General features: G+C 49.9%; 1 protein-coding gene across 2 annotated transcripts in view; it reads right to left on the reverse strand.

Moving 5' to 3' along the window:
• plekhg2 (pleckstrin homology domain containing, family G (with RhoGef domain) member 2) overlaps positions 1-12,391 on the reverse strand; it is an 89,264-nt gene that overhangs the window by 41,462 nt on the left and 35,411 nt on the right. For both annotated transcript variants that reach the window (XM_061719933.1, XM_061719934.1), the window contains exon 4: positions 8,087-8,187. In XM_061719933.1, coding sequence (XP_061575917.1) covers positions 8,087-8,187 — 101 coding nt within the window. The remainder of the gene's footprint in view (positions 1-8,086; positions 8,188-12,391) is intronic.

Here is a 12,391-nt window from a genome sequence, read left to right on the forward strand (position 1 = left end):
GGCCAGGACGATGGGACCAAAACGACGGGGCCAGGACGTTGGAACCAGGACAACGGGGCCAGTACGACGAGATCAGGACTTTGGGACCAGGACGCTGGGACCAGAACGACGGGGCCAGGACGTTGGGGCCAGGACGTTGGGGCCAGGACCATGGGAGCAGATAGATGGGACCACGACGTTGGGACCAGGACTATGGGAGCAGGACAATGGGACCAGGACGACGGGGCCTGGACAATGGGGGCCAGAACGATGGGACCAGGACGTTGGGACCAGGACGTTGGGTCCAGGACGTTGGGACCAGGACCATGGGACCAGGACGATGGGGCCAGGACGTTGGGACCAGGACGATGGGACCAGGACGTTGGGACCAGGACCATGGGACCAGGACGATGGGGCCAGGACGTTGGGACCAGGACGATGGGACCAGGACGATGGGATCAGGACGATGGGACTAGGACGATGGGGCCAGGACGATGGGATCAGGACGATGGGACTAGGACGATGGGGCCAGGACGATGGGACCAGGATGATGGAACCAGGACAACGGGGCCAGTACGACGGGACCAGGACTTTGGGACCAGGACGCTGGGACCAGAACGACGGGGCCAGGACGTTGGGGCCAGGACGTTGGGACCAGGACGATGGGACCAGGACGATGGGACCAGGACGTTGGGACCAGGACTATGGGAGCAGGACAATGGGACCAGGACGACGGGGCCTGGACGATGGGGGCCAGAACGATGGGACCAGGACGTTGGGACCAGGACGTTGGGACCAGGACGATGGGACCAGGACGATGGGACCAGGACGTTGGGACCAGGACGATGGGACCAGGACGATGGGACCAGGACGATGGGACCAGGACGATGGGACCCGGATGACGGGACCAGGATGATGGGACCAGGATGATGGGGCCAGGACGTTGGGACCAGGACGATGGGACCAGGACGATGGGATCAGGATGATGAGACCAGGACGATGGGACCAGGACGATGGGACCAGGACAATGGGACCAGGACGATGGGACCAGGACGTTGGGACCAGGACGTTGGGACCAGGACTATGGGACCAGGACGTTGGGACCAGGACTATGGGACCAGGATGATGGGACCAGGACGATGGGACCAGGACGCTGGGACCAGGACTATGGGACCCGGATGACGGGACTAGGACGATGGGACCAGGACGATGGGACCAGGATGATGGGACCAGGATGATGGGACCAGGACGATGGGACTAGGACGATGGGGCCAGGACGATGGGACCAGGATGATCGGACCAGGATGATCGGGCCAGGACGATACACTCTCTTTCCCTGATGCTTTGTTATGTTTCTTTTCTATCTTGAGGTTCATTAATCCAAGCGGAAAAATCGAGCATCTCAGCTAGCATTTATCATGTGGGCCCCGCACGGGTAGCAGGTAACAAGTGAGCAGCTAAATGGATCCCGCATGGATTTGTTCCCTCGTTTTAGTTCGAGCTCAACTGATTAATGTTCTTATGTAAGGTCTTCGTTAACAATCTTGGGCCCAAACAATTTGGCCCCTTGTTAGCTCAGACCCATTTAATCCACTTCCATCTCTAATATGCTCCATATGTTTGGACCTCAGCGGCGTCCCGTGGAGCCCGGGAGACGACTCAAGCCCAGTCCCACTCTGTACACAAGTGGCCCACTTTTAATCCAGATGGGGCCCACATGTTCATGCTGGCTGGGCTGTGACAGCAGCCATCTGCCCCCCCCCCCCCAAAATATAACAGCACTCTGGGCCGGTGTTCTGTCTGTTCTCTCACTCTCTCACTGTACGGTAGATTCATGAACACAGACGTTTCCAGCTACAGTGACGTCTTCGGGCCTTGTGGGTTCTTCTTAACCTCGCTGAGGGTTCGGCTTTTGTCTTTGAGTCCGTCTTTCTGGACACTTCTCTCTCCTTCCAACCCCAACTAATCACAACTGTCTTCAGACATCTCCTTTGAGCCGCACCTGAACACTTCGATGTGTGATTCCAGTTATCTGCAGTTGGATGATTATTTTAGAGGTTCATTTACTTTTTCCTCCATCACTGTGAATATTTAATGGTTGTTTTCAGTGAAGACAGGTCAACAGTCATAGTTGGAGTTCGGTTTAAGCGGTCATAGACGAAGATCAGCTCAAGTTTGACATTAAGTTCACGCAGAAAGTGTATCCGAGCTAACAGGAATGTCGTCAAACGTCTCAGGCTCGATGTTTGAGACGAGCTCAGACCCGGCGCCTGAAATGAACCAGGACACGGACTCAAACCACTTTGTTGCTTTCTAGAATTATGTAGCAATAAAAGCTGATTTTCTCTCCGACCACATCTGGCTCTGGGTTCATCCCAGAGCAGGAAATGTGTCCCGACTGACCTTAAAAATCCCGACACGCATATTTTGGGTCCTTCTCGGAGTGAAAACAGTTTAACAGTTGCTTGTGATGACTGCATGGCTTCCCAAGGATTAGTTCAGCTGCTGAAGAGCCTCATATTGGTCCCTAGACTCTAGGGACCAATGTGAGAACAAGAATATCGTCTTCTAGAGTCTAGAAGAGTCTGGTCTAGAGAGGAGTTCAGGGTCCAAGTGCGGGACCATCATCCGTCCTGGTTATGGACGGGAATCGAGAACCGGTTCTTGTTCGGAAGTGGTTCCCAGTGTTTCAATTCCTTGGAATTGTTTGCAAATTTTGTAAACGATTCCCGTTTCGATTCCAGTTGGCACGAATGACGTCGTCACGCATGTCGCGTAGCTTATGCTTGTTGCCGTTGCCAGCAGTCAACAGTAAACATGGCACCCAAGTGATACAAACGCTCAAAAGTTTGGTTACATTTCAGTAAAAAAGACGACAACAGGGAACTTGCAATACTTGACAAGTGAATATTTCATCAAAGGGAGGAAATACTACCAACATGCAATAACAATCAATGGATGTCGCTCCGGACCGAAGTCAGCTATTCTCAACCCAGCAGCAGCAGCAATGTAAGCATGTCCTTGGCTAATAATACTGCAGGTAATTCATTAACTAATTGGCCCCATTCATGTCCTTTTTTTTCCAAATGAGAATCATTAAAGAACTGAATCGTTAAGCAGAATCGAAAATGGAATCGGAATCGTAAAAATCTTATCAATTTCCATCCCTAGTCCTGGTCCAGTCTTCTTCTGTCATGGATCTCAAAGCTGTCTCGTAGCAATACCACCTCTGACCACGTGGGGGCATAAACGCTGTAGATCTGCTGTGTTCAATAGAAGAGCTACAGCTAATGAAGCACTAATGAGTGGGGAAGGTCCGGCATGTCTTGTAATACCACTTTGCCCCACTAGAGGTGCCAGGGATTGATTGAGAGGTGAAATTCCTACATAGGTTAATGTCACAGCTGGACTTTGGGATAGATATGCTGGGATGTCCACTCCTGGGAAGTTGTGATTAATCCTCCTCTCTGCAGAACGTTTAACTCCAAATAGTTTGGACATGGTTTTATATCTTTTTCCAGATTAATATGAAGCGACAGTTGTTCCTCTAAAACCATTGCTGATGTCTTGTCTTCTCTGAAACCTCCAGAAAATCTGCGTTAAAGGAGGTCTGCAGACCTGCTGATGGCCAGATCCTCAGCAGACGGAAACAGAGAGAGTCTTGACTGTGTTTCCATCAGAGGCGACGAAGTGTGTTCTACTTTTATCTAATAAGTAGTGGAATGTGTGCATGTGTGCATGCGTGTGCGTGTGCGTGTGCGTGTGTGTGTGTGTGTGTGTGTGTGTGTGTGTGTGTGTGCGTGCACATGGGGTGTACATGTGTGTGTGTGTGAGGTCGAGATGACTTCAAAGAGCTGCAGGAAACGCCAGACGAGGTTTCAGCATTTGGGTCGACGGGCCGAGGAATGGATGATGTCAGCGAAGGTCCTCACAACTATAAACATGTCACGCTGTGTTTGTGTGACATCACCAGACCCGAGACCCCTCCCCCGGCCCTGCGAAGGGGTCGGAGGTCAAATCCTGACTCCCAGTAGGAGAGGAAGGAAGGAAAGTACGAAAGCGGTAAACAAGGCAATAAATGAAAGGCAGAAAAGGGAAAGTGTAGCTGCAAGCGGCCAGAGTCCAGCCGGGTTCCTGCTCCTGAAAACCCAGAATCTCCGGTTAAAGAAAGATACTGACACGCTGAAATCAAGGAAAACATCCAAGGAACGACTGATCGCCCCCTCCAAACCCCCCTTCAGCCCTCGCGCAAGAACTAAGAAAAGAATGACAAAGTCGAGAAAACTTCAGCAACCGAGAAGAAGGAATGGAGGTTAAAAAAAAACGAAAACAGTTGCTGCTGGTCTTGGCCCAGTGCACCATGGGAAAACAGAGCCGCTGCTGCCGATGTGTTTGAGGTCTCTGAGGAGTGTGTGTGTGTGTGTTTCTGACTTCACTGCGTGACAACGAACAGAATGTGTGTGTTTGTATTTTCTTGTTTTCCTTCGGCAGAAGTTTCCAGAGTTACTGAGCAGAAAGCAGCGAGTCGTGACTGTTTATGGACTGATTAAGGTTCACGCTGCAGGACGGGAATCGCACGCCAATGACCGATTTCATCCCATCGACTTAACAACAATCATGGTGCTTTTCTAATTTTCTGACTTTTAATTATTGATTCTAAATCACAGTAAAGGTGACGATAAAAGTTCTGCAAAGATAGAATGTTCATTGGAAAATGTTCAGGAAGTCTGAGGTGTCGGGTTACAGATTAAAGTAGCACACAGGAACTTTTCCATGTTTTAGCTCAAAGGCTCCTCTACAGGTGAAACACGTCCAAGATGTAATCTTTGGTCTGGTGCTTGTTAAAGCTCTAGTTTCTTCTCTTATTATGGTCTGGAGTCTTTAGCCTCATTGTATGATGTAACAATGTGTTGGTAAAATGTGTACCTGAGATGTAACTTGGGTGTACTAGGGATGGCAAAAATGTGTAGCTGAGATGTAACAAAGGTGTACTAGGGATGGAAAAAACATGTAACTGAGGTGTACTAGGAATGAAAAAAATGTGTACCTGAGATTTAACAAAGGTGTACTAGGGATGCAATAAATATGTACTTGAGATGTAATTAAGGTGTACTGGAGATGGAAAAAAGTGTACCTGAGATGCAAGAAAGGTGTATTAGGGATAGAAAAATGGGTAAATGTGTACTTCAGATGTAACTAAGGTGTACTAGCGATGGAAAAAGTGTGTACCTGAGTTGTAGCAAAGGTGTACTAGGGACGGAAAACTGTGTACTTGAGATGTAACAAAGGTGTACAAGAGATGGAAATAATGTGTACCTGAGATGTAACTAAAGGTGTACTAGAATTGAAAGATGTGTACCTGCGATGTAACTAAGGTGTAATAGGGATTGGAAAAAATTGCACCTGAGATGTAACAAAGGTGTACTAGGGATGGAAAACATGTGTACCTGAGATATAACTAAGGTGTACTATGGATGAATCACAGGTGTACTAGAGGAAAACAAGTGCTGCTTGTAATGCACCTGGAGCCAGCTGTTCCAGCTGTTAGCACGGCGAAGCAGCCATCAAGTTCTTCTGCTGCTTAGATCATCTTCACCCTTGGAGCCTAACAGACCATCTCACAGCTGCTCAATGTGGTTTTTAGAGACAAAACTACAAAGTATATTCTCTTTAAAACAGGAATGACTGCCGTGATGGTCTTTAATCACAACTCACAAGTCAAGATAGTAATAATTGCTACGTTACTATGGCGATAGCAGCAACATCAAACATAAAAAACCTGATGTTTCCTCTTCGGTCCCACTTAGCCGAGAAACTTTGATCCTTTGCCTGATTTTTATGTTTTAAGAAACATAGCCATAAATTCCAACGTGTTTACACGGCCCAGCAGTTAGCTAACAACCGTCTGTATCAGAGCGCGGCTTCGTTTCCGCCGTAACAGGCGTCCGGCACCAGATGGGTCAACAGGACCGGCGAGGCCACGTCGCCCGGCATAGCTCAGACGTGTTCGTCGTTTCCCCCACTTCCAGAGGAGAGACGGGGGCGGTGTGTGTGTTTGTCTGTGTGTGTGTGTGTGTTTAACTTCAGCTAAAATCCAATTAACTGTAAAACTGCTGCGACAGGGACAAATAAGGACACTTCACTCGCTCTCATACAATATTTCCCATGAGAACCGGCGGCAGGAAGCCCGGGTGGAATGAAAACTTTGTGTGTGTGTGTGTGTGTGTGTGTGTGTGTGTGTGTGTGTGTGTGTGTGTGTGTGTGTGAGACATTGTTCATCTGGGTGTGTGTGTGTGTTGGAAAAGACACAAAGGGAGTGAAGTGTGAAAACAGAAGGATTGTGTGTGTTTGACCCCCCCCAAGTGGGCGGGGCTTCCCTCTGATTGACAGACTGGCTCCCTGCTCTCTTCTTGACGTTTATTCCTGCTTTTGTTCCATGTTTAGACTTCGTGAACGACTGTTTCGGTCCCTGAAGGACGGGAAAGGGCTGCAGGCGTGTCCAAACACAGACCTGAAGGTCAGCTTTGTTTGGGTTTAAGGAATCGGCAGCCAATGATGCTGCTTGGAGCATCCTAAAACATCAGCAAATGGTTTTAGAGAACCAACTGTTGCTGCACGTGATCCTGGAAAAGGTTCAAAACAACCAAGAAGAAGGAGATGAAACATGGAAGCAGGACTGAGGTCCAAAAACATGCATGTGAACCAGCCAGTTCGTCTGGGTCAGTGTCCTCTGGTCACATGAGACCAAAGTCTGGTCTTCATGACCAGAATGTGTTTGGAGGAAACCAGAACCACCTTAGAACCACGGTCAAGCACGGTGGTGGAGGGATGCTGGTCTGGACCTGGACACCTGAACCACGAAGTAGACCAGAATCTTCTAGAGACACATGTGAGGACACCTGACTGACAGCTGAAGCTGAGCTGAAACTGGGTCATGTGACAGGAAATGACCTCAAAGACAGCAGCAGATCTACATCAGAATGGTGAAAATGAAGGAACTGGTTCTGGAATTAGCTGGTCCAAGTCCAGACCTGAACCTGGTCCAAGTCCAGACCTGAACCTGATTTCCTGGATTCAGTTACAATGACCCATCCAGCCATCCACCCATCCATCCATCCATCCATCCATCCATCCATCCATCCATCCATCCATCCATCCATCCATCCATCCATCCATCCATCCATCCATCCATCCATCCATCCATCCATCCATCCATCCAACCATCCATCCATTCATTTATCCATCCATCCATCCATCCATCCATCCATCCATGCATGTTTATTTCTGCCGTAAAGTTTTAACATGGAGATCAGTGGATCTGGACCCTAGTGGTCTGTAGAGGACCTGCAGGTCTGGATCTGGACCCTAGTGGTCTGTAGAGGACCTGCAGGTCTGGATCTGGACCCTAGTGGTCTGTAGAGGACCTGCAGGTCTGGATCTGGACCCTAGTGGTCTGTAGAGGACCTGCAGGTCTGGATCTGGACCCTAGTGGTCTGTAAAGGACCTGCAGGTCTGGATCTGGACCCTAGTGGTCCGTAGAGGACCTGCAGGTCTGGATCTGGATCCTAGTGGTCAGTAGAGGACCTGCAGGTCTGGATCTGGACCCTAGTGGTCCGTAGAGGACCTGCAGGTCTGGATCTGGACCCTAGTGGTCTGTAGAGGACATGCAGGTCTGGATCTGGATCCTAGTGGTCCATAGAGGACCTGCAGGTCTGGATCTGGACCCTAGTGGTCTGTAGAGGACATGCAGGTCTGGATCTGGATCCTAGTGGTCCATAGAGGACCTGCAGGTCTGGTCTCCTTTCTGCTCTCTAGCAGGGAAACATGAAGCAACGGCTCTTCCCTCAAACTACCGTGAAGCAGAGTTGGGCACGCGAGCCAGACAGGTCACATGACCACAGCAGCTGCAGCAGGCCGTCGCCCCGCCAACCCCAACACACTGAATCATGGGAAACATCCTTGGATTCTTTTCACGCCACATCTGAGCTTCACCTTCTAAATCACGCTTAACACACGCTTTACTGCTGGGAAATCAAATAATGATGTCAAAAGCAGTCCGACCCGGGTCAGAATCGGGTCAGAACTGGGTCAGAGCTGGGTCAGTTACCTGTTGAACTCGTAGATATCCTCGATGTTGCAGAACAGGGTGCTGACCTGCTCCGGTTTCAGCGGCAGGGCGCCACAGTCGATGATGCAGCCCAGGTAGTCCTGCAGACAGAGAAGAGAGCTGAAACACCTCAAACACTTTAGTTCCTGACAGACGAGGACTAACGGGACTAACGAGACTAACGAGGGACTAGCAACGCAGCAAAATTCTCCAACAGTGGAGTCCTCCTCGTTGGTCCACCTTGGTTCCAACTGCTGATGGACCTGTACCTTGGAGTCCACCTTGAACCTATTTGGAAAGTGTTCTGATCTCTTTGGTTTCCGTTCATATTATCTTGTCAATCAAATTATATACCTGTTTGAGGTACCTTTGGTCTGGATCCAGACCTTAGTGGTGTTTGAGAAAACGTGGGTCTGGATTCAATCCAATTTTTAATTCAATTTTATTTTTATAGCGTCTTTTACAACAGAAGTTGTCTCCAGGATCTTTCCAGAGACCCAGAACATGACCCCCGAGCAATTATTACATAAACAATGGCAGGTAAAAACCTTGAGCCAAACGGTGGCAGACTCCTATCCTACCCATCGATTCTAGAAGAGAATTGAAAGCTAATTTAAGATTATTGCTCTCAACATCCATATGAATGTTAAAGTCACCCACTATGATGACTTTATCTGTACTGATCAATAAACCAGATAGGAAATCTGAAAATTCAGACAGAAACTCTAGATAAGCAACAGCAGGGAGCCGGTACACTACCACTAACAAAACTGGCACCAGCAGGGGGCCGGTACACTACCACTAACAAAACTGGTAGCAGCAGGGGGCCGGTACACTACCACTAACAAAACTGGCACCAGCAGGGGGCCGGAACACTACCACTAACAAAACTGGTAGCAGCAGGGGGGCGGTACACTACCACTAACAAAACTGGCACCAGCAGGGGGCCGGTACACTACCACTAACAAAACTGGTACCAGCAGGGGGCCGGTACACTACCACTAACAAAACTGGCACCAGCAGGGGGCTGGTACACTACCACTAACAAAACTGGTACCAGCAGGGGGCCGGTACACTACCACTAACAAAACTGGCACCAGAAGGGGGCCGGTACACTACCACTAACAAAACTGGTACCAGCAGGGGGCCGGTACACTACCACTAACAAAACTGGCACCAGCAGGGGGCCGGTACACTACCACTAACAAAACTGGTACCAGCAGGGGGCCGGTAGACTATCAGTAACAAAACTGGTACCAGCACGAGGCCGGTACACTATTAGCCCTTTTCCACTAGTCCCGCCTCAGCTCGGTTCTACCCGCCACGGCCCCGTCTTGCGCTTTTGCACTAGGGGCTGAGACGGGTAGAGCCGCTCCAAGCCGATACTATTTCTGTAACCATTCTGGCGAGGTTCTATCCGGGCAGAGCCAGGACTATTTCTGACGTCACCACCCTCCGCACCACTGATTGGTCGGGGGGCGGGGCCGTCATCACCCTCCGTGCCACTGATTGGTTGGGGGCGGGGCCGTCAGACGTTTGAATCAGGAAGCGGGAGTCAGCGCGAGCGCGACTCGCGGCTTGCGCCGATTTTATTATAAAGCGCAAAACGTCTGTTTGGTGATCCAACTCTGAGGTGCAGATGTTCACAAACCTGGTGGCTGAGGAGAGAATTAAAAAAGGGATGTAGACAGGCTGTTTTACTCTCAGCCGCTCGCGGCTCCAGCTGATTTCTGATCAGCGCCGACATGAACAAAGCGGTTGCGCAATCGAGTACGTCACAGCAGCTTCACCCCAACCCCCCCACTTCTCCCCTGGCTGTGGAAAAACAAACGGGGACAAAACGGGTAGAGGCGTGACGAGCCAAGTCGGGCCGAGTAAGGACTAGTGCAAAAGGGGCATATCACTAACAAAACTGATACCAGCACGGGGCCGGTACACTACCACTAACAAAACTGGTACCAGCACGAGGCCGGTACACTACCACTAACAAAACTGGCTTCTCTGATTTCCAGCTCGGGAGTTTCAGACTAAGCGTGAGGCTTTCGAATGTATTATAGTCACACTTAGGTTCAGATTTTGTTTGAAGACTGGAGTTATAAATTGCTGTGACTCCTCGGCCTTGGCCTCGGTGGTTGAAGAACTGCAGGTCTGGATCGAGATCCTAGTGGTCAGTATAGGACCTGCAGGTCTGAATCCAGACCCTAGTGGTCAGTAGAGGACCTGCAGGTCTGGATCTGGACCCTAGTGGTCTGTAGAGGATCTGCAGGTCTGGATCCAGACCCTAGTGGTCGACAGAGGAACCACAGACTTTTCATCTCTGAAAAGCAGATGTTTCCCCTTAAAGAAAGTGACATCATCAGACCGTGGTGGTGATGTCATGATTGACAGGTCTGCAGGAGGCGGGATGAGGACGTCCCTCCGTCGTCTTCTTTCACATGAAATTCACTTTTCTTTTATTTTCTTGTTCCTATCTCTGTTTTCCACTTTCTCCTCCTCTCTTTCGCTGTCTATCCCTTTCTCCTGCTGTTTCCTCTCTAACCCCCATCCCCCCTTACCCCATCGTTAGAGCCTCGTCCCCCCCCGTTTCCTGTCCCAGTTGGCTGCAGGTCAGCGGTGCATCACCCCCCCGTTCACTTTCCTCCAGAGGAACTCTCAACAACTGATTCCTCTTGTTCAGTTTTAGATCAGCGGCATTGATGAAGGTGTTTAGAGGACGAGTGCAAACGGGAAGAAAGGGATGAGAGGGACAGGAGGGGCTGGGGGGGGTGGCGGTGGGGCGATGTCATCCAGATGTTTTGGTAGAAACTTCTTGAAGAAGAAAAATGAGTCGTGAGAGAGCGTCAATGACGGAGGAGAGCTGTTCTCACCCCTTCACGCACACAGACACACACACACACACACACACACACACACACACACACACACACACACACACACACACACACACACACACACACACACACACACACACACACACACACACACACACTCGGAGGCCTATTATGGAAGTTGGTTCAGATTCCAAGTGAGCGTGACATCATGTAGCCTCAATCAAAACCAGACTTCAGCTAAACCTCGAACTCGGAGAGCAGCAGGAATGAAGGGTTTGCGTTACAGCACACACACACACACACACACACACACACACACACACACACACACACACACACACACACACACACACACACACACACACACACACACACACACACACACACACACACACACACACACACACACACACACCGACCATCCATCAGCCCTCCTCTCCAGCAGGACTCAGGAATGCTGGGACTGTGATCCTGCCGTGTTCCTCGGCGGTGCTGACGGACCGGGTTTTCCTGCTCCGAGTCGCAGACGGGCTCACAGCTGGAGGAAACTCAAACCCGCTTCGCAGAGTCGTAAAAACAAAGAGACGCAGCTCCTCTTAGACCATGTTCTGGGAAACATCCGCTCACGGGGAACGAGGCCGGTAGTTACCGTGGTTACCGAGCACCACTGATGCACTCAGGTCGCCACGACGACGGCCACGATGAAGCCAGATGAGACCGAGAAACTCCAGAAAGTGAGACCAACAGAGACCAGTCAGGGTCTGGGGGTAGCAAGGCAAGGCAAGGCAAGGCAAGGCAAGGCAAGGCAAGGCAAGGCAAGGCAAGGCAAGGCAAGGCAAGGCAAGGCAAGGCAAGTTTATTTGTATAGCACAATTCAACACAAGGTCATTCAAAGTGCTTTACATCAACATTAAAAGCAGCAAGACACAAGTAAATAGTAAATAACAAATAAAATGAAATAAAATGATAAGAAAAGAGGTAAAATATTAAAAAGCACAAGTTGTTAAAAAGTAAGGGCAGGAGAGTACAGCAGGTACACAACTCATTCTTAAAATGGCAAGAATTACATTTCTATACAGTCAAAACGTACAAAGACCGGGTCAAATACAGTATTACAAAAGTAATCTGTGCGGATTCGTGCAGGGGCTTCCACTCCGGGCCTGCAGGGAACGCCTCTGAGCTACGTGACTCTCAATAATACACACGACACTGGAGACTTGTCTTCATCACGCTGAGACATGTGACTCCAAGTAAAGGCTTTGATAACCTTTGGTTCTGACATTCAGCAACACGTACTTCTCTAATGGCGCTTTTCCACTAGTAGCTACTCAGCTCGGTTTGGTTCCCTTTCCACTAGGGGTCTAAGCTGCCGAGTAGATACTTCTCTGTAACTACTCTGTCGAGGTTCTAAGCGGGTGAGTCAGGCTGTGATGTCATCACACTACAGGCCACCGATTGGTCGGGGGGGTTGGGA

Source organism: Cololabis saira, chromosome 4, assembly GCF_033807715.1.
Source record: "Cololabis saira isolate AMF1-May2022 chromosome 4, fColSai1.1, whole genome shotgun sequence".
Lineage (NCBI taxonomy): Eukaryota > Metazoa > Chordata > Actinopteri > Beloniformes > Belonidae > Cololabis > Cololabis saira.